At 42.0% G+C, this 26,867-nt stretch overlaps 1 protein-coding gene across 1 annotated transcript in view; it reads left to right on the top strand.

Moving 5' to 3' along the window:
• The first annotated feature begins 4,116 nt into the window (after window positions 1–4,116).
• LOC133951577 (unconventional myosin-Ic-like) overlaps window positions 4,117–26,867 on the top strand; it is a 56,301-nt gene continuing 33,550 nt past the window's right edge. The window contains exons 1-2 of the mRNA XM_062385601.1: window positions 4,117–4,209; window positions 4,330–4,613. Coding sequence (XP_062241585.1) covers window positions 4,524–4,613 — 90 coding nt within the window. The 5' untranslated portion in view covers window positions 4,117–4,209; window positions 4,330–4,523. The remainder of the gene's footprint in view (window positions 4,210–4,329; window positions 4,614–26,867) is intronic.

Here is a 26,867-nt window from a genome sequence, read left to right as displayed (position 1 = left end):
TTTCAGGCAGCAGTTGTGAGATCTGCCCAGCCCTGGTCTGATCCGGCCTGGGCCTGAGCCTCCATGTGGCATCTGGTTACAGGACGGCACCGCAAATATACAGCAGGGTGAACCTGTGAACTGCGGCTCGCTGTGCTCTGCCCCACGCCCTTCACATCGGCCTGCAGCAAGTGCCCTTTGTCCATGGAACACTGCACGTCATTTCACTGGGTCTTATAGTGAAATGCACTTCTCTCTCTCTCTCTCGTCTCTCTCTCTCTCTCTCTCTCTCTCTTTCTGCCCCCCCCCCCCCGCTCTCTCTCTCTGTCTCTCTCTCTCTCTCTCAAACCGGGTCCAAATCTCCAGACCTGCAGAGGAAGCAGAATATAAACCAGACCGTGCATCAACCTGCAGAGTAAATGCAACTGTCTCAGTGACAGTGTTTTATATTTCAGTTGTGTATTCATACATTTTTTGAGTTTGCACAACTTTAGAGGCAAATGTGATGGAGTGATTTAAACTATAATAAATATGCTAATGTAACTGGATTACATGACGTGCACATGCTTCTAGTTTTTTTGAATTTTCTATGTGTTGTTTATTATGTTAAGGGAATTTGTTAGTAATTTTCTCTTGTGCTCATGTGTTTGTCACACGACTAAGGTACTACATGTCTTGAAACTTGCATGGCCATTATTTCATCTGACCTGTGTAGGTACAGAGAAGCATCCATTACCTGGACAGCTTGAACTTCTCTTGGCTGAGCCATTGCCATATCAACCATATTCCAAAAAAAATCTCGAAAAGGAAGCCCCGCCCAGATGAGAGGGTTAAGGAAATACATTGCTCCATATACTTCAACATTCCATTTGCAGAATGTCTGAATGCAACAGTAAATCTGCAGTGAGATGCATAAAGCATGCAGCATACTGACTTCAATTCTTCCACCGGAGTCCTTATGCTTTATCGTTTGCAGATCCAGATTCCACAATTTCCAAAATCTAATAACTGCACAAATTACGTTATGTGGAACATCTTTCTCTCGAATCATTCAACATCGGCTTGACGCTTGGGTTGTGCCTTCATTTTCTGGGCCGAGTTAAATTTGTCTTCTTCTACGTCCAAAGATAAACTACAGCAGCGTATTAATTAAGTAAATCATTCAAACTTATACATAAACCATGCACGTAAATAGCATATCCAGTTTCTTTCAGTGTAACTTTCCTGAACATGAAATCTTCACTGCAGATAAACCAGGTGAACACAAAGTTTTCTTACTTCTCTCTGCACCATAGACTGTTTATATAAACACAACATCCAGCAAAGATCCAGCACACAAACAAAAATAAGTGACATTATAGTGTACAACAGAAATATTCTGAAATAGCTGCAGAGCTTTAACCCAGGACAAGAGAACAGAACATCATGAACAGGCAGGTTTAGAACAAACACTGGAATAATATATTCAATGATGTGTGGCTTTGCTCAAAGTTATTGGACTAACTGTAAACAAAGAATGACTTAAAGATTACATTTTCCATTAGTAGTTAAGGCAATAGTACATAGACAGCTTATAATCAAGGATTATTAATAATAATAATAATAATAATTAAGGGTTAAAATGGTCTTGTTATTGTTATTAGATTATTATTGTTGCTATCACAGCTGTTTGTATGTCAGACGACCTGTAGTGGCCTTGAAAATCACATGGGTGTGTGTAGGCAATGTGTCAGGGTGTTTCCAGCATCTCTCGACGGATCCCCCTCTGTCATCTCATCGTGAGTCACCTTCTTTCCATTGAGGAATACCTTCTTAATCCTTTGTGGTGCTGCCCTTGAATCGTACCTGTCATCCTTTCCTGCAACCTCAGTCATCCAGTAATTCTCCATAGGAAGTAAAAGGGGAAGAAGTCTTAACAGATGTGATGATCTGGGCAGGGAGGTAGGAAAATAAAATGCTTTTACAGCCGCTGTGTGACATGGATTTACAGTAAGGGAGAGCTTCCTCTTCACAAAGACAAACCTGTGTCAGCATTCACATTCATTACCATTAAGATTGTTTTTGACATCAGATCAATGGTAAATACATGTTACAGTTGTATTTGCACTGTGTCTATTGGAGGTTTAGGACTATGTCAAAAATATTCCCAAGGTATTACTTGTCAACAGATAATCTGTATTCGTGTCATTACACTTTCATTCAAGAGCAAGACAAAAATCTGCACTTATCATGGATGTTAGTCATCTCCAAAATATGTGTTTAATTTAAAATAGAACTGGGTGTGTATGTGTGTGTGTGTGTGTGTGTGTGTGTGTGTGTGTCTGTGTGTGCCAAGGCTGCAGGTTTCCTGTTGATACGCGGCTGTCAGGAATGCCTCCAGCTGGGGTTAGAGTTCAAAGGATGTGTGTCATTGCCACTTCCCTGCTTTTGCCACTAATGCCCCTCCACACAAAACACACACTTATCTTGTGGCACACTCACCCTGACAGACCGCCGACATTGTAGCTTGTAGAATGTGCAAGTTCAAGGCAAGTGTCTTTTTTTAAATACTGCTGCTCATTCATTATTCACTCAGACAAGATGCATATGTCTCAAGTGGGAATCATTTGCTGAAATGGGGTCTGCTCGAAAAAGCAGCAGTTACAGCATGAATGCTGCAGTGATTCAACACACTGTAAAGTCACAGCAAAAAACAAAAATAAAATGTTTAATATCAAAATACAATAAAGATCCTGTGTAAAAAATCATTGGTCCACCACATGCATGTGTTCAAATCCATTTATCTTGGTATTTACCTTTATTGGATAGTGACAATAAAGAGAGACCAAAACATAGGGAGAAGGGAGGGGAAGCCAATACACTAAATGTCCACAACCACCCCCCAGAATCCTAGTTAGTATACTGGGAGTCAAAGTTGAGCAAGGCCAGTCCGTCATTCAGCTCCATTACAGATTTGACAGAGACCAGGCAGCTTCAGGGGGTTCATCCAAAAATGAACGAACTGTCAAAAGTCAAATTCAATCCATCATTATAAGATAGTTGTCACATAGTTGTAACATACTTTGAATTAAAAGTCTGATACACCAAACTGGAGCTCATCTCTTTTCCAACAGCCTGATCATTTTTCCCTTCTCTTACCTGCAATTGAAAACTGAAAAACAGGTTTTCTGCTTTTGTCGACCTATATTAACACAAACCTATGTTTACTTGGGACTATCAACAATAGCAAAAACAACAACCAAAAGACTCTTTAATCTAAGATTGGTTTATATGAACGTTTAGCCACCTTAAGAGGTTGTAAAATAAGTTGATTCTAAAATATATTCCAATTGTAAAATATGAATAGTTTTTCTGTTGCTCCATCTTTTTACTGGACTTACACTCCCTCACATGGATCTCATGAATCCTCTCAGAGGTCTTGACCCCTTCGCTTGGATTCACAGGTCTAAAGAATCTTTTCCTTTAGCTCCCTCCTTCCGCCCACAAATCATGATGATGTTCTCAAAGATGTCACATTACATAATGTATACAAGTAGGTGGATGTATGCTGACATTCAGCAAACAGGAATGCAGTGTCAAGGACCTGGTTGGTCTGGTCTTCGGGGACAGGAAGCACGCTGCCATGAGAGCACAAGTTGCTTGTTTTGTTTTTAGAAAGCGTGCTGTGCATACGCGTGTCTCTTGCTTGTACATCCTATGGGAGGCACATGTGGCTCTGCGTCAAACAAACACACACACACACTGAGTCTAAATCTACTGGGTGGGTACTGGGAATGTCTCAGACAGGATGCAACCTCTTCCCTAAGACCTGCCTTGTGCATATGAGCGTGTGTCGGTGTGTATTGTCTGGTCCAGGGATTACTCGCATTGTGGGGACAGTCACCTTAAAATATGAATTAAAGACATTAAGACATGTTTATGTTTAGGAAAAGGGCAAGTATTCATTTAAGACACACACTATGAGCACACTCTTTTATCCTCTAACGCACACACACAATCACACACACACTGCAGTAAGACAAAAGACACATATCCTCTGCATGTGACATCCATCTCGAGCTAGGCTAAGCTCCATATCCTCCCCATGATCCCTCAGCCAGAGAGGCAACATCCTCTGGCAGCAGTGAGGGGAAGCTGGCTTCACTGAGACACTTCGCTCTGCAACAGGTAACACCCCTACGCCACAGCTAAGAAGCTCCAATCATTACTCTCCACTCTTTTAATCCTAAGGTAAGAGCCCCCAATCAAAAGACAACCCGCCTCTCTTCATATGCATGTAGGGAGAGATTTTTAGATTTATTTTTGCATAAATCTGATGAGAGTAAAAGTGTCCCATTTGTGCTTTTTCAGATTTGCCTCTGGATGGTCTTCTTGGCACATTCACTCTGCCCTGAACCAAGGATTTGCCCACGGACCTGAGGGGAGAGGTGTAATACTTTTCATCTGTCTCATCTGTTGGGAAAGAACAGAAAGACAGAATCCCTTCTTTTTTTGTAAACGAAATAAAAAAGGACGGGAAGAGGAAGAAAAGAAAAGCAGGAACAATGATGGAACTGACGATCCATCTTATCCCGACAGGGGAAATAATCTATTCTCCAGGGAAAAATGGAGAAAACTGCTGCCACCACTGCAAGGTCAGTTCACACACAGTGTCCACATCTGGAGTCCGAGATTCCCGACTCGTCCCCCAGTTCAGTGGATCTATACAGGGCTCAGAGGGTAGAAATGAAGGCTGGCACAGTTGACTTTATATGAATCAGCGTCCATGGGGATGATGTTGGAAAACATGAGCACATTTAAAAATTGGTATAATGCTTCAAATTACACTGTTACCATTTAAATCTGATTAAAGCAGTGCTCCCAGAATAATAAGAGGCGTTTTTCCAGAGTTCATTACTTTTAAAGGGTTAAATCTCCTTGTTATACAAACTTTATTGTATTACTTTATTAGTAATTTATGAAAAGTCCTAAACCGTGCAACATTGATAAGTATGACTCCTGCAGGCAAGAGTTACATATGCAAGATAAGAAGCATTTCTTAATTCCACATTAAAGGTGTCAAACTTGAAGCATACTTTGGTAAATGCACAATGAATTGATGGGTCCACATTATTGTTGGGTTTTTCTTTTTTACACAGTTTAATGAACAACATTAGTGACTAAACACAGAAATTCAATGTCACTGGAAGATACTTTCAGTGCGTGAACTATTGAATTTTATGTGATCAATATATATCAACAATGGGTCCATTAGCTTGTAGCCTTCTGTATGTAGAAAGGAGGCCTCCTGTTGGTGATATTATAGCACTAACTCTGCAGTTCCCCTGTAGAGTAGGTGCAGTTTTTTAACAGTTTTTTAACAGTTAACAAAGTTAGCGACTAGCTCAAGAACAGAGTGTAGCCTTTAGCTGCTAAAAGATACTTGTATGTAGTTTTAACTTCCATTATGAAACTCCAAATGAAATGAATGCCAGTGCCGATCCTTCTGCTGAAAGGCAACCGTAAACTCACAACTTGGCCATATCTAGACAAGTGATACTGTGTCAGTGCCTTAATATAAGTTTACAGCTTGTTTCCACTGCCCCCAAGTGGCGTTTATACTGGGTTGAAGTGGTAGGTGTGGTAACAGACACACTCTACTTTGCCCAAGCTCGCTACAGGGCATTTCCTCCATTATGAGCATTGGAGTTTGATTGAAAGGATTGAACAGACATGTGTGTAAACCAGGCAGGGAAGGTCAGATTTAATCACTCTGTCGTCTCTACTGCCGCAGGTTTTGGTTTTCACCATCTAAAGTTAGAAGTACTCACATTTTAATGTGGACATTTGGTTGGCGTGTTATGGTTTACTTATAACCTCACTAATGTGTCCATGCAGGAACATATAACATAAATCAGTTGCTATAAAACATTTTAACATGTGCCACACACTGTATGTTTTCTTGCCTCATATAGAAGTAATAAAGACAGCTGATATCTGATATTTATATGAACAGTATGTAAGGAATGAAGGGAGTGGGCTCTCTGTACCTCCCGTGGTAGAGGGTACCATTTGGTACAGTTTAGCGTTGGCCGACACTTGATTAGGATGTATAGTGAGAGGAATGTGGCGTGGTTAATGCAACCTGCTGTTTGCTGGTAAGCGATGATTGGGGAGTTGTGGAATGTACTGTAGCCTGGACGTGGAGGAAGCGACAAAGACATTCCAGTACACAGCATCACTTTTTCCCTCCTTCCTACATTCCTACAAGGTCAAATCACCCTGTACGTTTGGATGTGTGTGTGTGTCTGTGTGTGTGTGTGTGTGTGTGTGTGTGTGTTTGTGTGTGTGTGTGTGTGTGTGTGTGTGTGTGAGTGTGTGTGTGTGTGAGTGCGTGTGTGTGTGTGCATTGTGCAAGTTTGGATTTCACTCTTTCTGTCTCCCTGCATTATTTATTATATTATTCAAAGAAATATGATGAACGTTGAAGTCACGTGGGGTTCTGGTTAGTAGGGGAATTTATATCTGCTTTTGAGGTAACTGACTCAAAAACAAGAGGAAACATTTTATTTGTTTGGCTAAGTTCTGGCAGTGTTTCCTGGTCTTGCTTTGTCAGAAGTACAGTGGGAATGATAAAGATTTGGAAGAAGAGGTCGGGAGGGGTCGGCGTCATGACCGGCCATTCCCTTCCAGTACAGTCTGTCTGTCTGACATTGCCTTGTCAACAGGATACAACCTGTGTGTGCGTATGTGTGTGTGTGTGTGTGTGTGTGTGTGTGTGTTTGTGTGTGTGTGTGCCTGCGTCTGTGTGTGTTTGTTTTTCTGTGAATGCCATTGGTTGTGGGTCGCTGAATCAATCACCCCACCCTCCGGCAGTGTGGACCTATTGCACTTCAGCTGGGACATTGACAGCCAGCTTAGCAGGGTGAGGTCACCTTCACATGAGCATGACACAAGTTGTGTTAGTCTGCAACCGTGTCCGGGATGACAGACGCGCTGCAGTGAAGTATTTCCTTCTGTTTCATTCTGGACATACCACACTGACGTACAACGAGGATGCAATCTGTCATTAATGTCACTGAGGTCATGGCTGTAGTGCCTAGCAACAAGCGTTCCAGTCTAAATTTAAAGAGTTGCACGTTGTTACATTGCTTTTTGAATGTGATTTATTATTTTAGGCCGATAAAAGTAAATGCTGGATAGATGAGTCATTAGAAATAAAATAACAGCAAAACATAATTTAACTAGAATGCCACTGAGATAGCCCCCAACAGTTTCTTTATAGAACCAGATTTAAATTCAATAGATCCGGATTTTTATTTGGATCTGCAGTCTTATGAATATCAGTCCCATAAACATGCGTTATCCTCTGAGAAATCCATACAATGCTGAAAAACGCCCTATATCACATATTATAGAAAGTGATCCACCCTGTAATACAGATCCACCCCAAACGAAACTGGGTTAGGGGTTAGGCCCTAACCCCTAACCCAGTTTCGTTGAAATCTGTCAACTAGTTTTTGCGTAATCCTGACTAATAACAGAAAAACAGATAATTAGACAAGCATTAAAATGTTAAAAATCGAATAATTAGAAAAGGGAATAATGAGAGTTAAATTTATGATCCCACTTTTTCTGTCATTGAGAATTACAGTGATTGATATCATGGTGCATGACCCCAATGACCTCCTTCACATGCCTCCAGTAAGTAGACAAGAATAAAAGCTTTAGAGTATTTTTAAAGGACATTTTATAGGGATATAAAGCTGTTAACTTATTGAAAATTAAAAATGACTTCTCAGCTCACAGTTTCAACATTTTGCCTCACGCTCACATCATCAGTGAGTGTGTCACTCAGTCCGCAGCGGCAGGGGGTGCAGTGACGCCTCTTGTAACAGCAGAGGGGATGAGAACTCTTCCAAACTGAGGTCACTGGTTATTGTGGCACAGATTCTCGCAACCTTCGCACTTCAGTTTGGCACTGTGGTGTAATTCACAGCTGGATGACATCTGCATGTGGAAGAGGTAGACTCGTGAATTAATGAATGAATTTTTTTTTTTTTTTTTTTAAACGCTCATTGATGACGTTATTTCCTCCGACTTCTCCTGATATAACGTGGGGTTGTCACTCATGTCCAGCCTCGTGTGCAAGTTTGCGAATGGGTAACAAAAAGTAAATGTGGACATATTTGAATAGAGTTTAACTTCCGTGTGTGAAGATTGTTACCCCCCCCCCAGCACACACACACATGCACTAACTCTCCTACGTGTATATTATTGTTCCACATTAGCCTCGCATCAGACTCCGAAGGCTTTATCGTCCATTTTGCAGTAAAATAACCGATCACAGCTGAATTCCACCCTCGCTGGGGAAGTGGGACGTGTCGCTGAACTTCCTGGTGGTGCAGCAGGGCAGTGAAAGAAGGGGAAGGTGGACACGACCACAGCACTCCCATAGGAGGCTGAAGTCACATTGAAACCCTCACACACTTCCATAGTTGTTCACATTAACACCAGTACATACAGTGTGGAGTGGCTGCGGCTGGGCCGGTGGACCACCAGAGGCGGAGGGGGTGCGGTCCTCTTGAGGGGCGGCGGTCTGGAGGGAAGCCTCGGCGGTGACAGGCGGCCAGAGCCCGCGGTGGAGGCGCTGCTGTGGGAGGGTCCGGAGGGAGAAACCCCGCAGGACTCAGTCACTCTCTTTCTCACACACACACCCTCAGCGGCACCCTCCTCTGTCAGACACACACACACACACACACACACACCAGTCACCGGCGGACTCACAAACCTCCACGCCGCTGTGTGGACGATACGAGCCCAGTGAGAGAAGAGACCGTGTTGGACCTCGGCTGTTTTTAAGGTAAGTTTCCCTCCTGAACACCTGAACCAGCGGCTGTCCACGTTCTGTTAGCTCCCCCGTGCTGATGCTATCTGTTCACTGTTACTGGCGAACGGGTTGTGTCTCTGGAAAGTTTCTGCTGTGGGATTTGCAGCATAAGTGACTTGATGTGTACCATATGGCGATAGCGCTTCACCAGATTCCATTCAAGAATAGAAGAATTTAACGCTGTGCTGCCGGTTAGCAACGGATTTACGCGTGAAAACACGCGATCGAGGGCTACGACAAATCACTGACAGTCACTGCGGAGGTCTGCGTGTTTTTAACGTTAAAATGGTCTGTTTCTTAGACGCCATTACCGCGTTAACACTTGACCTTCTCCCTGTTACTCATTAGATTGCACCTCTCAGCGTGGAGACGCTTCAGAGGTTACCGCGAACAGGCGTAGCTCAGACCAGAAGTTGACAACTTTATTTGTATTGTGTTAATGCCGATTTAAAGAAGCCATGCTAGCCGTGGTTTCTGCCCATATCGTCCGTTGAATTTATAGAGCAGTTGGCTAATAAAAAGACATTATGGGTATGTGTGAGTGACGTGCGGTTCAGGACCTGCCGCTCCCCGGTATCCTCTGAGTGCGCTGTGGTCAACTCTCAGCCACGTACTGATTCGTCACGTCGCCTACAACTCCAAATCCTTCAGGCTGGGTCCAGTCTTTTTATGGACGCCAGACAGACACAGATTAAGACAGTTCACTAAATAGCTAATCTCACAGCCTCTCTCCCTCTCGTTGATTTAAAGTGCCTTAAAAACTGCCATCATCTGTAGTGTTGTGGTAGATGAATAGCTGGTAATCCTCTCCATCATAGGTGTATTGATCACTGATCAAGAGATGGCAGTTTCTTTCTGGACACAAGCTAACCTGTGTCCACAAATAAAAAAAGCAGCTAAACTGACCTGGTCCCATCCCAGAGTGCAATGTTTAAAGCCCCCTTGCAGCCTTGCCAGCAGCTGGCCTGACTTCAGCTGTCCCAGCTCTCCCTGAGAAAGTTACTCTGTGGATGTCCAAGGCTTTGTCAACAAGCCTGTCCACCTGTTAATGTGTGTGGGGTTTGGACATGTAGTAAACAAAAGGGAACAAGGCACCTGGCATACCGTGCAACTTGTTCATGCCAAAACACAGGCACATAGGGAGAGCGTGCAAAGAAATGAGCCAGCATCGGCGGGATATTCATCTGGGTTCAAGTTGCTTAGGGCAGCTGACCTGTTGCTTGGAGGCCACGTGGAGGGTAGGACCTCCAGGCACTCTGCCTGTCACTCTGCTGTAAGTTTGATTTAAGCTTCTTAAGATGACAGCTGAGTATGTCTAATCCAAAAACATCTGTGGCCGTTTACACTGAATGCACAGAATTCAGCGTGATAACAGGGCACTATTATCCAGCTTGGAACAAAACGCACATCAATGTACTGTTGTCAATATAGCATTCCAAAGCAGATGCAGGAGTTGTGGACTCCCCGGTGAGATCCACTAAACTGCTGTTTCCAAGGCCGATTTTTCCTTCAGTGCTGGGCTTCAGGCTGTTTTTAGTCTCGACAGGCTGTGTTTTTTCATGGTATTTCTGGACCGTGGCTGTTTTGGTTTGAGTGGTGTTGGGAAATTTGGGATTAGAATGAGAATCACCATCAAAGTCTGCCTGCTTCTACACAGTGAGGCTTTTTACTATGTATAGATAGTACCCATGTAAGCATAAATATAATAAAAAGGGCTTGTGAACTGGTTTTGTATGTTGCAAGAGGCTCTCATTAATGTAAGAATAATCAAACACAAAGGCTTATGATTGTCTTTTTCATTTCACTTGGGGAGGCTTTACAGATTGAGGGAAAGTAGATGTTTTGCTTCTACCCAGTTGTTTGACTATTTATCCGACTTTGCTTTCATTGTTATTGAAGTTAGTGGATTCCTTCATGGAAGATTCCTATCTTTACTAAACCATAGTTCAACGAGTATGGACATGTTGGAGAGGTAAACTGCTGAAATCCATTTTTATGAAATCTTATGTGATATTGGACCCCTAACTTTGGACACCTGGTGTTCCTGGACCCTACTATGAGGAGCGTGTCACTTTATTTAGTTGGACACAGGAACTGATGTTAACAGGGTGAAGGTTCTCCCGGTCATCTCTCAGTTACATGTTGGGTGGAACCCATAGGATACACCTGATGGCCTGGCTGTTAGCCAGACTGCCACCATCACCTCTACAACAGGAAAGACACTTGCATGCATATCTTTTCATACACATGTATGTACTTGACCTGTGTTATCAGAACTGCTCAGCAGGGGATTTATTTCCAGCATGACCTTTTAGTGTGCACCTGTCATGTCAAACTAGTGAATGTCAATACATGACATGTCTGCTAAAGATACAGCCGCCATGATGATAGAGTTTACACCATACAAATGAAAGAAGTGGGCATAACCCTGGCCCAGTGTGTAGGTAGGAAGCCACTGAGTAAGTGACTCCCCCCTGGCCACCTGCACATACTTGTGCCTTTTATGATTCAGAGATTTTACCACTCCTCCATTTAGTCTGCAGCGGAAAATACTCCTCTCTATATGTAGGGCCAATGGATACCCTACTAATCCAAGTGGGTAGAAAACAGTGTTTTTGACTGAAAGTCTTTTTTGGGGTTGGTTATAATCTTGTTCATAGAAATGTTACAAACATAATATTGAAATTAGTTAAAATGTTTTAGGGATAGTTCGATATTTTAAACAATCCACTTATTTGCCAGTTAGCTTAGCTTGTGCTTTTTAAACAGCTTTAACAAAGTTTAACAAGTTCATTAATGAGCTTTACAGATGCTGGTAGCTAGATATTTTTTTTACCCTGAACTGAGTCAAGATTATTCCCCCCAGATTCCTGTCTTTTAGGCTAACCAGCTGCTAGCTGTAGCCATATATTTAGCGCACAGACAAAAGTGGTATCCTACAAAAATGTGAACTTGTATTCCCCAAACTGTCAAACTTATCTTTGAAGAAGCCGTTTATACTACCTTTAATGGAAGAAGTGGGAGAGCGGGCAGGAAAAGGAGAAAAGGCGTAGTGCATACTAGCTTAAGACTTAAATTGCGAAACTCTATATATATATCTTCACAAATGGGTTCTACAGCTGTTCTAGGTCATACACATTACAGCCATGCCCAGTTTAAGACCAGGAATCTGTGTCTACAGTGTGAACCCATCCATTGAGTTATGCGAAGGGCCTTGGACATGGAGCTCTGATAACGTTTAGTACTGATACCACACTAGACAAAGCCCATAGAATAGGACTGATAAGGTCCCAATGCAACAGCATTTCTAAGTACTAAGTGGATTCATTGCCTTTGAACTTGAATAATTGAACAATTTATTGCCCCAGCCCTTGAAGCTACAGTAATATAACAGTTATATTTGAATCTATGACTTTTTCTCAACCATTTGCATTATTTGTTGATCATGGGGGAATCTCCATCTAAGGTTAATGAAACATACAGGCTAATATCTGATTTTGAAAAAAAAAGACAGTTAAACGAAGGAATGAGACTGAGATAAGTCAAAGATCAGGCTAAGTCATGCATAAATTGATGTCATAATGCTGGTGGTTTGTGTGGGAGCTTGTTTAGATGATGACTACTGCTGATACAGACTGTGAGGACATGGAGAGTTGAGTCACACATTGAGTTGGGAATGTGTTTTGGGACAATGGATGGGATGGTTAGTGATTCTCATCTCTGCCAGGCAGACATAGAAGACGGAGAGATACGGATATGGGACAAGAAGCCGCATTTGTGTTTTACTATTTGAGAACATGTTTGCCTCAAGCAGAGATCTAGTGGTTGATTAGATTAAATCAGTGTATTCACTTATTTGAGTTTGCATCAATCTTTCTAAGGTTTAATTTCACACTCACAACTTGAGTGGTTCCGAAATATAAGTGTTCTGCCTCTTGCACACTAATTTATAAGATGCTGTGAAAAACCTTGACTATTTGGAGTTGCAAACTGGTCTAAATTAAAGCTAGGATTGGTGATCCTGGAAAATTTCACAAGAGCAGGTAACACTTGCAACAGATACGTCCCATCGGCCCTTTCGTCGAAGCTACTCCCCCAAAACACAGGAACATGCGCTGACCTTGCTGTCACTCGTTAGCTAACCTCTGGCTATCGTCTCTGCTTCAGCTGTGTCTGCTCTCCAGCTGAAGACTCCGGTCATGCACAGTGAGAGCACATTTCATTGGGTTTGAATTAAATTACTGGTTATGTTTGTTAAAGTTCTACAGTTCTTTTCACTTTTTCAGATCACTTTAGTAGGTAATGGCTATTGGGACGTGAGGCGTATTTAAACAAATAAAATAAAAAGTGTTTTGGTGCCAACCTTTCCTTTAAGGAGGTGTCAGTTTGATGCAAGCACTGAAAGGAACAGAGGTATCATTTAATCTACAGTTGAATAAATTGAGACGGAAGTAGCAGTAGTGGTGGAGGTTCTGAAATAAATCAACATTGGCTCAAGTGTGTAAACCAAGACACAGGCAGTGAAAGCAGTTGAAGTAAATCGTGTATGAAGAGTGAAAGATTAAAACACTGTGAGCACTGCTGTCCTACTGTAGCTGCATCAGATGGCAGCACGTGTTGGGAATTCTACAGAAACACTTTGTAAGGAAAAAGGAGATCTATTTGAATGGATATAATGACAGTGCGTGTTTGGCGGTGAGTCAGAATATGTGTTACCTGTATGATGATGACTCGCAGGGTTTGAGGGTGTGTATGTACAGTTTTTGTGTGTGTATGCCTGGTGGCTTTTAGCCTGCTGCTGTGGGCAGCTGCTTTTGCTTTTCCATGCGATTCTTTCCCACATCCCAGAGCTAGCCTGGCGGTAGAGCCAGCCCCGCCCTAAAGGCTGGGAATAAAAGTGAGTGACTGAGTCCTACTTCTCTTCAGTATTACAGCCTTGACTGCTGTGGGAGTGGAAACCACCCTGGAAATGAGTCAAACTCCCTGCCAGGCTCATTGCCATTTTTGTACATGCAGTGTGTCTGCAGGATATGGGAAGTCCTCAAATGACTCATGTATGAATGCAATATGACAAAGGCTTTGAAAACGATCTACTATAATTTTCAATTTGTCTTCTTGGGTTTAGATAAATGTCATCCCTTACTTGCTGAACCTGTTCAAGAGTTATTATGTGAAATAGGGATTTTGTGTATATGTTCCCTTTATTCTTGAGGCTTAAAACTCAGTAGAGTGGAACTTAAACCTGCAGGACAATGGAGCAGCATGTAGTTTTTAAGTAATAACTGCATGTATCCTTGGCAATAAAATAAAAGAAGGCTTGAAGGGAAATTTCAAGTCCATTTTATGAGTTTCTTGCTTTGCCACATTGTCCTCTGACAGAATGATGTTGGCATCAGCTGAGACAATGAAACGGATCATTCATATTTATCTGCAACTGTGCTGACTAGCTCACTTTCTAATCTTGTTCAGTTCTACACTGTCCCACTCGCCCTTAGCGGCACACCTTCACTCAGATTAACCAGATAATGAAAGATAAGTGCTAATCCTATTTCACTTGCTCTTGCACATCTTCTCTGTACACTGCCAAGGTACACCCGTGTGTGTGTGCGTGTGCACGCGTTTATGTGTTTTGGGTCTATTTTAGAAATTTTACCGGGACATCAGAGCACCACTCTTTAGTTTTTCCTGAAACCTGTTGGATGTTCCTCAACCACTTGGCACCACTTGAGTTAAAACAAATAATCCATGGACAATAATAGACTGATGTTTATTTGAGTGCCTATTTAATGTGAGTCATTGTATTCCAGCCCTGCTTCTCACACATGGAATAGGTAGGTGGTCTGAGGAGGAGAAATCCCACAGTAAACTGTGTATGACAATCCTAAAATAGATCCATGACACCTGAAAATATCTCCATGCTGGATAAAATATTATGAACACCTTTTTGTTATTGAGTTTTACGTATTCACCTCTTAAAACCAGCTTATTCTTTGCCTGTTCAGCATGTTCTGATGAGTATTTGTGTTTTGTACACTCAATGAGTGTTTGATCGTCCCGCCTCCCTCTCCGCTCATCATTGTAATCATGACAAACTTACCTGAGCCCTCTGGATCTTGTACCACATCATACCTGTAATTATGTCAGCTCCTCTCCTGTCTACCTGTTATTTTCCACGACTTCCAAACCATACTGTTGAGTGTTGAGACACACCCACACCCTACGTGTTTGTTGTGATATCACACAAAAGGCAAATCTCCGTGTTGGCTGAAACATGACCCCTCACACAAGCAGAATCCAACATACACAAATTATCACCAAAGAAATGATAATCTTAACATTAGTTCAGCAATTTTGTGTCTCATTTGTTATTGTTATTAGATTGTTGTATTTCATCAGATGTTTGAATACCAACAGCCTAATATTGATATTAACAGGCCGTCAGTCAAGCTCTCTGAATATCAGCATAGGCCATTGAAAAATCTTTATAGTCGACCATTACTTAGCTGCTTACATTTTGTTCTCAGGATTAAACGTAATTTAATTTGATAAAAAAAACAAACTCTCTGAGCGGGACATCCAGCAGTCCACTAGTGAGCTAATTTGTTAACAGGATATGGCTCACATAGACGTTATTTATTCCATCCATCAACTTCTGCCTTTAGTCCACACGCCCAAATAATATTTTCATCATGATTCTATTTGGGCTTATTGCAGATCAAGAAGAGTTTCCGCTTCTGCAATGCAACAGAAGTTCTTTATTGAGTGTGTGTGTATGTGTGTTTCCAACAGCCTTTCCTATAGGGACAATACAGCAAACATCAGCATCATTTAGGCAGCCGGGAATATGGTGCTATTTAAATGCAGCCTATTCATGATTTAATTGTTAGGGTTATAAGGGCTTACTCTCTCGCGCAGTACTGTTTGTTAACCTGTAACCAGGTCTTTCCATGGAGCTTTGATAATGTCAGCACAGTACAGGAAGGTGTGGCCTTGGACCTGGACAGAGAAAGAGAGAGGGATTTAGAGGAGAAGGACGAGGATTGACATAAAATAAGAGCGAGAGGAAGAATGTGAGAAATGGGGCATAATAGACATGTAATATAACTTAGGGTGGTGTTGTTTAGAAAGGAAAAAGGAAATATGGCATGAAAGCACAAGATACCAACACAAAGAACGCAAAGAGAGAAAGCAGCCAGGAATGCAAACACAGCCGATGAATGAGATTAGAGTGGGTGGTGCAAATACAAATTTGACTAATGTCTAATACTGATAGCTAAGCAATATCCCTCCACTCCTCTGCTCTATCCTTCATTTGATTTTGAAGGTGGGAATCTGCTGGTTTGTATCCGGGCATTCATAAGGTGCAACGCTGGGTAACGCCCTTAGTGAGCTGTAAATGACAAACTGGACAAAGATAGTAAAGTGAATAAAGGACAGGCTATCTTGGTGCCATGTGAAATCCTTATCAGCTCACTCTCTCTCTCACTTGTAGTGTTGCATTAACCTTCTGTGGAAACTGCCTCACTCCCTGCCTTAGGTGGTTAATATTCACCCGTGTCGTAACCTTTTCCATGGCTGCACGTCCTGCGTTTCCTGCTTTGGTTAATAAACCTATTTTCAGTCTGAAAGTGTGTTTCACATTTCATTTTTAGCTGGATTAGCAGTATTGCCTTGAGAATTGCCTTTTGATTGGTTGGTCTTCCATCATCTTAATTGGATCCAGACTGAATCCACCTCATGAATTGTGCTGAAATTTTGTTCAGACATTCATGGTCCTCATGAGATTAGTCATCCCGAATCTCCCCACCCTGTAGCTCTAAAGCAGGTTGACAATTTTGTCTGTAAGGGGAATATCTCAACTTCTATTTGGTGACTTAACTTAAGTGCAACCAGCAGATCAGAGGGGGGCACTCTAGATTTGCCCAATATGTTAATCTGTCTAACACTTTGATTTAGGAATTAGTTTATCCAAAACACCAGTGCCTGCTGTATTTAGTGTGTTTTGTGCTAATCGACAAATGTTGGCAGGCTTACACTCTTGACTTTGATGTGAACACGGAAGATATTTTACCTTCTCAACATCAGCATGTTGCTTTGTCATTGTGAACACATAAGCACGCTGAGTTTAGCCTTTTGGTTAAAGCAGCCTTACAGAGCTGCTAGGCTGTAGACGCACATTTTTAGTCAGACTTGCTCATATTGTGAGATTTCTTAAACAAATTTAAACTGGCAATAATACAATGACATAAAACTCCCACTCAACCAGGATTTCCCAGTTGTTTCTTAGTGAAGGTATCTCTGTCCTAAACACAGCTGAGTGAGTGGCATACCTCCTCAACAAATGTTGTGTGTGTGTATGTGTGCAAATGTGAAGGAATCTTCTGCTCGAACAACTGTTCATTTATATCCGTCCCCAGTGGGATTAAATTGTTGCCGGTGTGGCACTGGTGTGAACTTCACAGAGGACACAAGCTCATTTATCAACATATATTTTTTATAATTAACATTCAATTTTAAATGTAAATCGTACAGTTTATTATTTGTTGATGTAGTTAAGAACCATGCACATATCATCAAGGGGATGACTGGGAGGATAGTGTGTGTGTGTTGTGAGGGATGTGTAGCTGCCCGGTCGGTGCTGGCTGACCCGCAACATCCTTAACAGTAGTGTATTTGCACTGCAGCATCATTTTATCATTCTTTGGTTTGGTCCAGTCAGAGCTTTCTTTCACTAGAGGCTGTGTGCATTTGTGCATGTGTAAATGGGGAACATTCAATGAAAACGAGAGGTAAAATTGGAGCATGGATGCAGCTGAAGATTGTACGACTGAAGTCAATGGAAATCCTCTCAGTAAAGCATCCAACATATGTGTGTGGGTCCCTCCTTTAGAGCAGTTGTGTATATGTCTCTACAGCCCAACCCTGTGTAATAAATCTCTGTGCAGATTCCAGAGATGTTACAATTAAGTGTGTGTCTGAGACCAAATTGCTGAGCTCTCCTCTCACTTTGGGAGATGGTCTGTGTTAAGTTACTTACTCCAGAGAAATCCTCTCAGAGTTGAAGCAGTTCGTATATAAACTCCCATCCATTTTTCAGTTTTAAGTTGAATCCTGACATGTCATCAGCTCTTTAATGAGAAACCGATGGTCTCTGAGGAGCCATCTTTCCAAACTGTCACACTTCCTCTCAATACTTTACTGTCTTTTCCATTTTTTTCATCTTTTTAACAAAAAGCTCTTGCCTCCTGTCCAAGCACTACATGTTTCATCCAGCCCCTCTACGTGTGTGTGTGTGTGTGTGCACATGTAGTTGTGCACAACCCCCTTCCTGTTATCAATACTACAGATTAATATCCCCAAATTTAAAATAGACGGAAATGATGTCGAAGCTAAAGAACAGAGGCACAGATGGGAGTAAAACCAATGGCTTTAAAATAATGTAAATAGGGAGGAAACATTTATTTATTAGCTCTAATGGTCTAGTTTGTTTTGTCCTGTGGCTCAGCTGTCATTAATGTCTAAGCAGCTAAGAGGAAGTGCTTGGAGTAAACAGGAAACTCACTGTTTGGAAGTTAAGCAACTTGGTTATGGCTTTTATGATGCTGTACAATAACTGTGCTCTGGATATGGATGTCTGGATGTTGACACATTTTTTGCAGTCACTCAGTTCTGATGAAATACTTCCATGTTTACTTTGTGCATGCTCACAGTAGTGGCTGCATCTCGTTGTCTGCATGGTGGCCCTGAAGGCTCAGCAGCATGAGAAAACCACATGCAATTGAAGAAAACATCGCTATTCATTTAAGAACACATAAACTGCATGAACAACTCCTCCCCTCTGTTTTATCGTGTTAGCGCAATCGCAGATTCATTCATACTGTCTGAATGTGGTTGTGTTTTGTCTGTTTGGATTAGTTGTCTTCGGTTGCCATGTGTTGATCTCAGGGCCACCGCACGTCTATCATTGCGATTTCTTAGGAGTTTGTCTCTCATTGGGAACATGAAGTTGATGATTGGATTATGTAAGTAGAATGGCACTCAGTAGATAAAATACCTTCGCCAAGGCCCAACAATCCCCCAATGAAACAGTATTTAAATGAAGTAATCCAGATTCACACACTCATAAATATCAGTCTCCTAAATATGTCTACTTACTATTTCATTAAGATCCATGAATTATTCTCTGAAAGATCAGTGAAACATTGACCCATACTACAACATACATCCTTCCACCGCGTTTCATTGAGATCTGCGGTTATTGCGTATTCCTGTTCACAAACCAACAAACTAACAGACAGAAGAGATTCCACCATATAGTTGGCAGAACACATTGACAGGACAGGATATTAAACAATTCTCAGTAAGTGTTACAATAGTGATAGTTCTTTTTGGGGTTATTAAACTCATTTATCTTTAATTTGTCAGCCAGGATATCAGATGTTCAAATCCGCATCAGTATAATAAGCTTGTCTCAGTTCATGAGTCTATTGCAGGGATCTGAATCATGGGCTGGGCTGCAGAGTGCAACCAGGCCAACATTGTTTTAACCTACACCCTGCGCTCCTCTCCATATAAGGCCTGCTGCAAATAAAATGAGACCTACAGGCCCTCTGTCCATAGGAGTAGATTGGAGAGCTTTAAAAGAGACAGAATGAGTAGAAGAAAAGATGGGGATGTCTGGAAAAGAACAAAGTGGCACTGAAGGACAAGTGAGAGACCAGACCAGTAGCAGGGAAGATACGCACTGCAGGCAGGAAATCGTGGGAACATGTGTTGGAGAAGAAGAATGTTGACAATGTTTTGAGTTCCTTCCCTCAACAAGACACCACCTGCCCTGTAGACTGGGAGAGTAGAGACTCACACACACGCTCGCCCTGATCTGTTCCTCAACCCTTAACCTGGGTTTTACACTGACATGCCATGTGGATTGGGGGGACTTTATATTGACAGGTATATCTTTTGAAACTATGTCCTACTCAGTTCAGGTTGCCACAGGCAGGCTCCGGGCACATTCTTTCCAGGAAATTTAGAGCAGATTCACCTGACTACAGATTGAAGTATTACTATAAACACAGAATACTTTTCTAAAAGAAAGATTATTGAATTTAGATAAAGATTGATGGGCAAAAACATCAATCTTTGGTGTTTTTGCCCATCACACAATAAAGTGTGCCAAAAGTGAAGGGGTATGAATTCTTTCTGAAGCTACTCTTTGACTATCTATAGAATCACTTCTGTACCGTTTGTGTGTTTGTCGGCATGTGTCAAACTTAAACCACGTACAGCAGCTGTGAAAACCTCAAGATTAAAATAGGCTGTTAATTTAGAGCCTATGAGGTTAGTACCGGTCTGATTGTACTGCAGAGGAACCAGTGTGTTGTAACTCTCCAGTAAAGGCTTGAATGGACATGTGGCCCACCTCCATTCATCCACACAATCAGTAACCTCCCCTGGTTCATCCGCTCCCGGCTCAGCTGGGGATTCTGTCTTTATGGAAGACGCTAGGAAATGCCTGCATGACCAAAGTGCAGCCACAGTGGAAAAGTGGGTGTGTGAGGGACAGGGAGCGTCTCCTTATTTGGTGTGAGTCTGAATTAAACAAAAAAAAATAATAATAGAACCTACAACTTGGTTTCCATTATTACTTTATTTTCAGCCTGCTGCTTTTCTCTTTTGTGTCTCGGTGTCACATCTGTTCACAGTGGAAACATCTCACTCTGCTATGGTCGGGTACACACACGCACACGCACAAACGCACTCACGCACGCACGCACTCTGTGGTGATTCACTTAACCCAGAGCATTGAGGGCAGAAAGAGCGAGGCACAGTAAGAAGGCTGAGAGAAACAGAAACAGTTTGAGTGAGTGTATTTGTTCCATGGGATCCCCCTTGTGTCAATACAGTGCTGTGCCACTATAAACTGACTGACTGCGAGTTATATCAGAAAACACACAAACACTTTATTTGATATGTTAATATCTCCTCACTGTGACACTTTCGCCATCTGTCACTAGCATCCTGCCTCTCATCCTCTTTTTCGATTACTTCTCTTTCATCGTATCTCTCTCTCTTCTGCCCTCTCGTCTGTTTCCAGACTGGTTTGCCGCCCACATGGCTCACATTCTTTCACTCTGACATCACAGCCGCCCCGCACTGCCATTTACTTTTTCTCTTGACTTTTTTTTTTTTTTTGTCTTCCCGTCTTTGGTCTCTTGCCTCATTGGCTAATTTTGGATTGTTCCCTCCTATTCCTCCTGACTCTTTTTTGTCAAAGTTAAATCTACGGATTGGGTTATATATCCACTGAACGCTGATGAAGGACGTTTTAAATAGTTGATCATTCAGCAGGTGTAACTGTACAGCTTCTTTCAGACAGGCACGGAATTTTGTACATTACGGACGTTCTCCGGAGGGGCAGTATGTAGGGAAATGTCCAGGTGAGAGCCTCCTGACTTTCTCCAGAATTTCCCTGAAGGGGCCTATATGAGAACACATCAGGAGAACCTTCACAGGATTCAATGTGAGAGAATGGGATCCTGATGACCTTTCTATGGCTGTTTTCAGATATGAAAGGGCTTTACCTGCATTTTTGCTTTTCACACTGGCACAACACAGCAGGTGGTTCTCTGCACAGACACATACACAACAGAAACAGAAAAACACATACACAACAGAAATCCTACGCATTATTCAGACAAGAGCTGGTGCAGCCGGGTGAAACAGAGCAAGAGATTTTCGTCCCAACACACAGACACCGGTGTCGGCTCTTATCACAACAAACTCTCTAGACATCTTCGTCAGTGTCTTCTACGTGTTTGGCTCTGCTTTTTCACCAGGAGATATTTGTTTTCTTTTAGTCTTTCAATTTTGCATCTGTTGCATCATCAACATTTGCTCGCTGTGAATCCAGGTCCCTTGATGTGTTCTCAAGTCGGTTCTCTCGACTTTTTGTGGACTTAATAGTTTGGGGCCAGGCGGTGAAAGTCCACAGATAATCTGGAGGCTCTCACTCAGACATTCGAGTTCATACATGCACCTCCTCTGGTGAAAGTGCAGAGAATCTCCAGAGTTCAGTGCGTGAATGTGAAAACACAAAGAACACAATTATCTCAGGATAAAACAAAAACACCTGATCTGTACAGCAGAATTAATTTGTGACGTTCTGTCTCTGCTTGCTGCAGCACCCTTCACCTGAACATTCTTTGTCGCTGTGAACGTGTCTAAGCAGAAAATCAACCGCTGTGTTAATGTGTAAAAGGCAAACCTCCGGAGGAGACCCAACTCTGCGGACATCCTCTGGAGTTCATGTTTGAAAATGGCTGATGATAGATTGAGTATGATCATGATGAAGTAGTGAGATAAGAGAAAGAAGAGCGTGGGAGAGGGGTAAAGTGAAAGGTGAGGGAAGGAGATGGTGAGAGGACGACAGTCTGGCTAATGTCAGGATGAACGTGTTTTAGTTTAGGGAGAGGGGTGCAGATTTAACACGGCTTAACACAGGCATTTAATGGTTTAAAAGGGCAACTGGGTCTTTTTCCCCCCTTTCTGATTTGTAGCCAGAGGGTTAAGGTTTGATCCTCCTCTGGCTCTTGTCTCACTGCTCGCATTGACAGCTGTACTAGGCAGCAGAGAAAGGCCAAAAGTTCACGTTATATTTATTGTTAAAGCAGTTTAATGACTTTTATTGCTACTGATTACAAGACCGGCTTTGTTATGGTTGAATAAACCTGTGGAGTGTCACAAAGAGAGCCAGGCCTGCTGGAAAGTAACAATGCACAGAAACAGTCGGACGAATGGAGGAGACTGCCTGTTAGAGTCATATAGTCCTGCAGTGTGTCTCGTGTTTAGAGGAAAACACAATATGGACTCACCTGATTGCAGCTCGACCCTTTTACTTACCATTTAGCTTTGAGCTGATATCACTGCTTATTTCCTTATTGGCCTAGTTGATTATTTCACAAGTGTATACGTGGTATCCCTGCCCTCAAGCCAATGATCTACCAGGGACATGGCGTTCTCGGTTAATCGCTGGACAGTACATGTGTTATTGGCTTTGGTTAAAAGCCAGCTATAGCGTAATTCTGCCCACTGGGACTGAAGTTTTAGATTACATGCAAAGTAATTGCAGGGTATGTTGTTATAGTGATGGGTGGGGTCATCATATGGACCATATACATGTCTGATAGTTGATGTAAATGCAGAGTTCTGTTTGTTTCTTTAGCAGATTTAAACATGAAACCGAAATCTTAACATCTCATTATTTTCCTGTCTTGTCTTAATTTAAGCTGTGCATATTTTTATCGTTCACTCACAGGCTAATTGAAGTGGTGGGGGGAATGAGTTTGGTTCGCTGAGCTGTTTAGCAACAAGGACTGGTCCCATGTTGTATAACTGATGTCATAGCCCAGCTTATCAGTATCCATATCACTTGGGATTTGTCAGTCTGATGAAACCTTTAGCATCAGCGAGAAATGAATGCTTGCAGGTTTGTGATGGAGGGTGTTCTCTGTATGACACAGCTGTGGTTAATTCCTCCTCCCATAATTATGCAAATCCTACGTATGAAGGTTTACACTAGAATTTCAATGGTTTAAGCTTTTGAAGGCAGATTTTTACTTAAGGCCACTTATATATTCAGGATATTTAGTGTCTAATGACCAACTCCCTAACCCTCCACAATATTACGCTCCTATTTCAGTGACTAGGGGTCATCACTCAAACCAAAAATACACTGTGTAAATTTCTTGTAAAAACCTATGATATTTAATATGTATAACAACAAATATTTTGTATTGCTTGTAGTCTTCATCCTGACTACCGCTGTTGTCCCATGGCTACGTTTCCTGCCACCACCTTTTGATGCATGTGTGTTAAACACAAACACAGATCCACTCATAAAACCAATTACTCTATAGCAATACTAGTGGTCAATATCTCCATAGCGTACCTTTTAAAATAAGTACATCAAACTCGAATTTGTACAACACTGATCATTAAATTTATTAAGAATTCACCAATCCAGTGTACTCAACTCTTAATCTCACACTACAGATTCTCTCTCCTGTCTCTGCTTCCCATTCACAGCCTCGATTCAGTGGCATTATCAGGTTCTTTTTTCTTCTTAGACCTTGCTTAGCTGCTAAACATGGATTTAGTGACCTGCTATGATAGAATTAATATAACTAATAGAGGTTAAAATAAATTATATGTATTAATATGCAGGTCATATGACTACATTTAACAAGCAATATTGGGTGTAAATGTGATTGTGTGAGCACACAGTTAGACACAAATGACACTGACAGGATGCTGTAATAAAGCTTGAGGCTGGACTGTTCAAATTGTGTGGCGACATGGTGCATTGTGGGTACCCAGAGGCCAGAGGGTAAGACACCATGTGTGGTAACAGTTGTCTTTTGTTTTCTCTACATGGAGCAGCTGCTGCAGACATCACATATGTGAATTACTTTTGTGTAATGAACGATTGAGGCAAAGACAAGCTGGTGTGGAGTAATAGTGTAAAGGGAAGATTACACAACATTTCCACACAACACTGTTTTGAGCTGAAATGGCTTGAGCTTCAAACGAGAGAGGACGGTGATGCAAATGAGTCTTCCACAGGCCGAGCTGTACCAGTGCAGTATGCTCCTCATAAATATGAGCGATTGGTGTGGCATGATGTTACATAAGGACACACGTTCCCAGCCCTTATTTCTGGACTGTATGGGTAATGCAGGGAGAGTGGAAAATTACTATATATATCCTAGATCATTCTGAGCAAACTCTTCTGGAGAGGAAGTGAGAGATGAAAGAGGAATTTAAAGGGAGGGGAAGAGAGATTGAAGGGCTAGGGGGAGAGAGAGAGAGATAGCAAGAGAGAGAGAGAGAGAGAGAGAGAGAGAAAGAAAGAGAGAGCAGGAGGCGAAAGTGAAGTTCCCATTTCTGATTTCCCACGGAGTCAAGGTCACATGAATTTTCCCTGAATGTGGTCAGTGGGACTTGAGCTTTTTTCTTTCCCTGAACAAAAACAACCAAAGTGGTTTGTGCATGTTATAGGAAAGGCTGTAGCAAGAATGGAGGTCTATCGAGGTAATTAAATACATTTTGGGCTCTTCTAAAAAGCCCAACACACACAAACATGCACATGCAATATTTGGTAAATAGTGAAGTCAATGAATCTTCATGAAGCTCAGACCTCAAAGAGAAAAAAACAAATTATGCTTCCATGGCTTTATGTCCATAAAAAGCACTTTTAAATCATATCAATTATTGACCGAGAGTCATAAAGGTCAGAAGGACAATTATTAGGCAGGTGGTTATATGCTATTCCGTCACATATATTCTGAAACTGAGAATAAATATATGATAGAAAACCAATATTCAACACAACCAATCATGTCATATGGCGGTGACATGCAGAGACACCGACACTGACTCAGTTTCATCATCTGTTTACTCAGACTGGGTAGAAACAACAGAATTTAGTCGTTGTGAGCACAGATCACAGTCTTGATCATTTGCATATCGATAGGGGGAACTAGGACAAGTTTACTTGCTCAAGATAGATGACACATAGACGAGTCAGCAGTGTGGGGAAACCCAACACATATGTATGTGTAATATATATGGAGCCAAAATGCAACAGTGCTTCTGGTGAATGGGATCCAGTCTCTGTGGTGTCTGTTCCAGCTGAGGAACCTATCTATCCATCTAGTATCTCCGAATAGTATTGTAAGTGTCAGTTGGGATAAGATAGAGGATAAGAAAGGGTTAAAGTCTGACAGCTGAGGGAGATACTAGGAGTCAGCTACAGCCCCTCCTCCCCCCAACTCAGCACAAATATGCTGCCTCAGCATGAGCCTGCAGAAACACACACTAATACACACACCTTTGTGTGCTCAGTTGCCATAAAAGTCATTTTCTGCCAGAGACATCAACACACACTACGATAAACAAATAATGATGGTTGATGTGTTGAACGACTGTTAACCTCTATCTTCTCCTGTATCTCTGCCTGTTTCCTGCTGTCTGACCAGTCTGCTCTCACACTGTGGTGAGAGAGAAGGACACACACAGAAAGGTAGAGAGAGAGTGAGAGAGCGTCTGGAAAACATTACTCAGATTCCTGCAGCGGGGGCTCTGATTATACTGGCAAAGAAGAGAGAGAGGGAGAGAGAGAGAGAGAGAAAGAGAGAGAGAGGAGTCGAGTCGAGGACGTGGGGCATCATAGAAGTGTGCAGAGTCTGCTCGAAAGTGTGTGTCTTCCCTTGCCTTCTCAATCACACAGAGAGATGAGGGTGAAGTTATTTTCAGACATTTTGATGTCTGCCTCAGCAAAAACCTCATAGCTCATTATTGAGTTTCATTTTGTTAGAGGTGGCCAGAAGAGGGCAGTGTGGAGGAGAGAGAATGTGTGTGTGTGTCTTCAGTTATCATTGAGCATGGATTTCCTATATTGTCTTTATGATTTCTTTAATAAAAGATGAAGGTTAAAGCTGCTATCTTTATAAGCCCACTCAATCCATTTAATTCTGCTTTTAGTAATGTGTCATGGCTCGGTGGTTTGTGCTGTTGAGAGGAGTCAGGTTTCACTTCATCTTTTAGAAAAAATTGTGGAGTTTTAGGAATGTGAGTAAAACAAGTCATCTGACTAAGGTGACATGTAGGTGACTGCAGTTTAGATTTCTAAAACAAGCGCATTCTTTCCTGCCTCATTTCCAGCTTCTCTCCCTTTCACCGCCAGCTCCCTTTTCTGTTTTTCTTTACGTCTCTCATCATATTGAAAACCTTACTACACAAGCGATACTGGTATAAAGTCTGCCGTCTACAGGTTGTTGTAGGCAGACACTGAGGACAGCTAATCTGGACCGAGAGATGTGGAACTACCAACAACCCTTATTCCATTACGTTTTTGGGCCTATTCTCTTAGATCTGCAGGAAGGAGCAATACATTCTTATGAGGCCTGTAAAACCTGGCTTTCCTGCTTTCGCTCTGCTCTTTGAAGCTGCAGCCTCCATA

Source organism: Platichthys flesus, chromosome 4 (genome assembly GCF_949316205.1).
Source record: "Platichthys flesus chromosome 4, fPlaFle2.1, whole genome shotgun sequence".
In the NCBI taxonomy this organism is placed as follows: Eukaryota; Metazoa; Chordata; class Actinopteri; order Pleuronectiformes; family Pleuronectidae; genus Platichthys; species Platichthys flesus.
The sequence above is the reverse complement of the archived record's forward strand: the minus strand, read 5'-3'. Positions and strand labels throughout refer to the sequence as shown.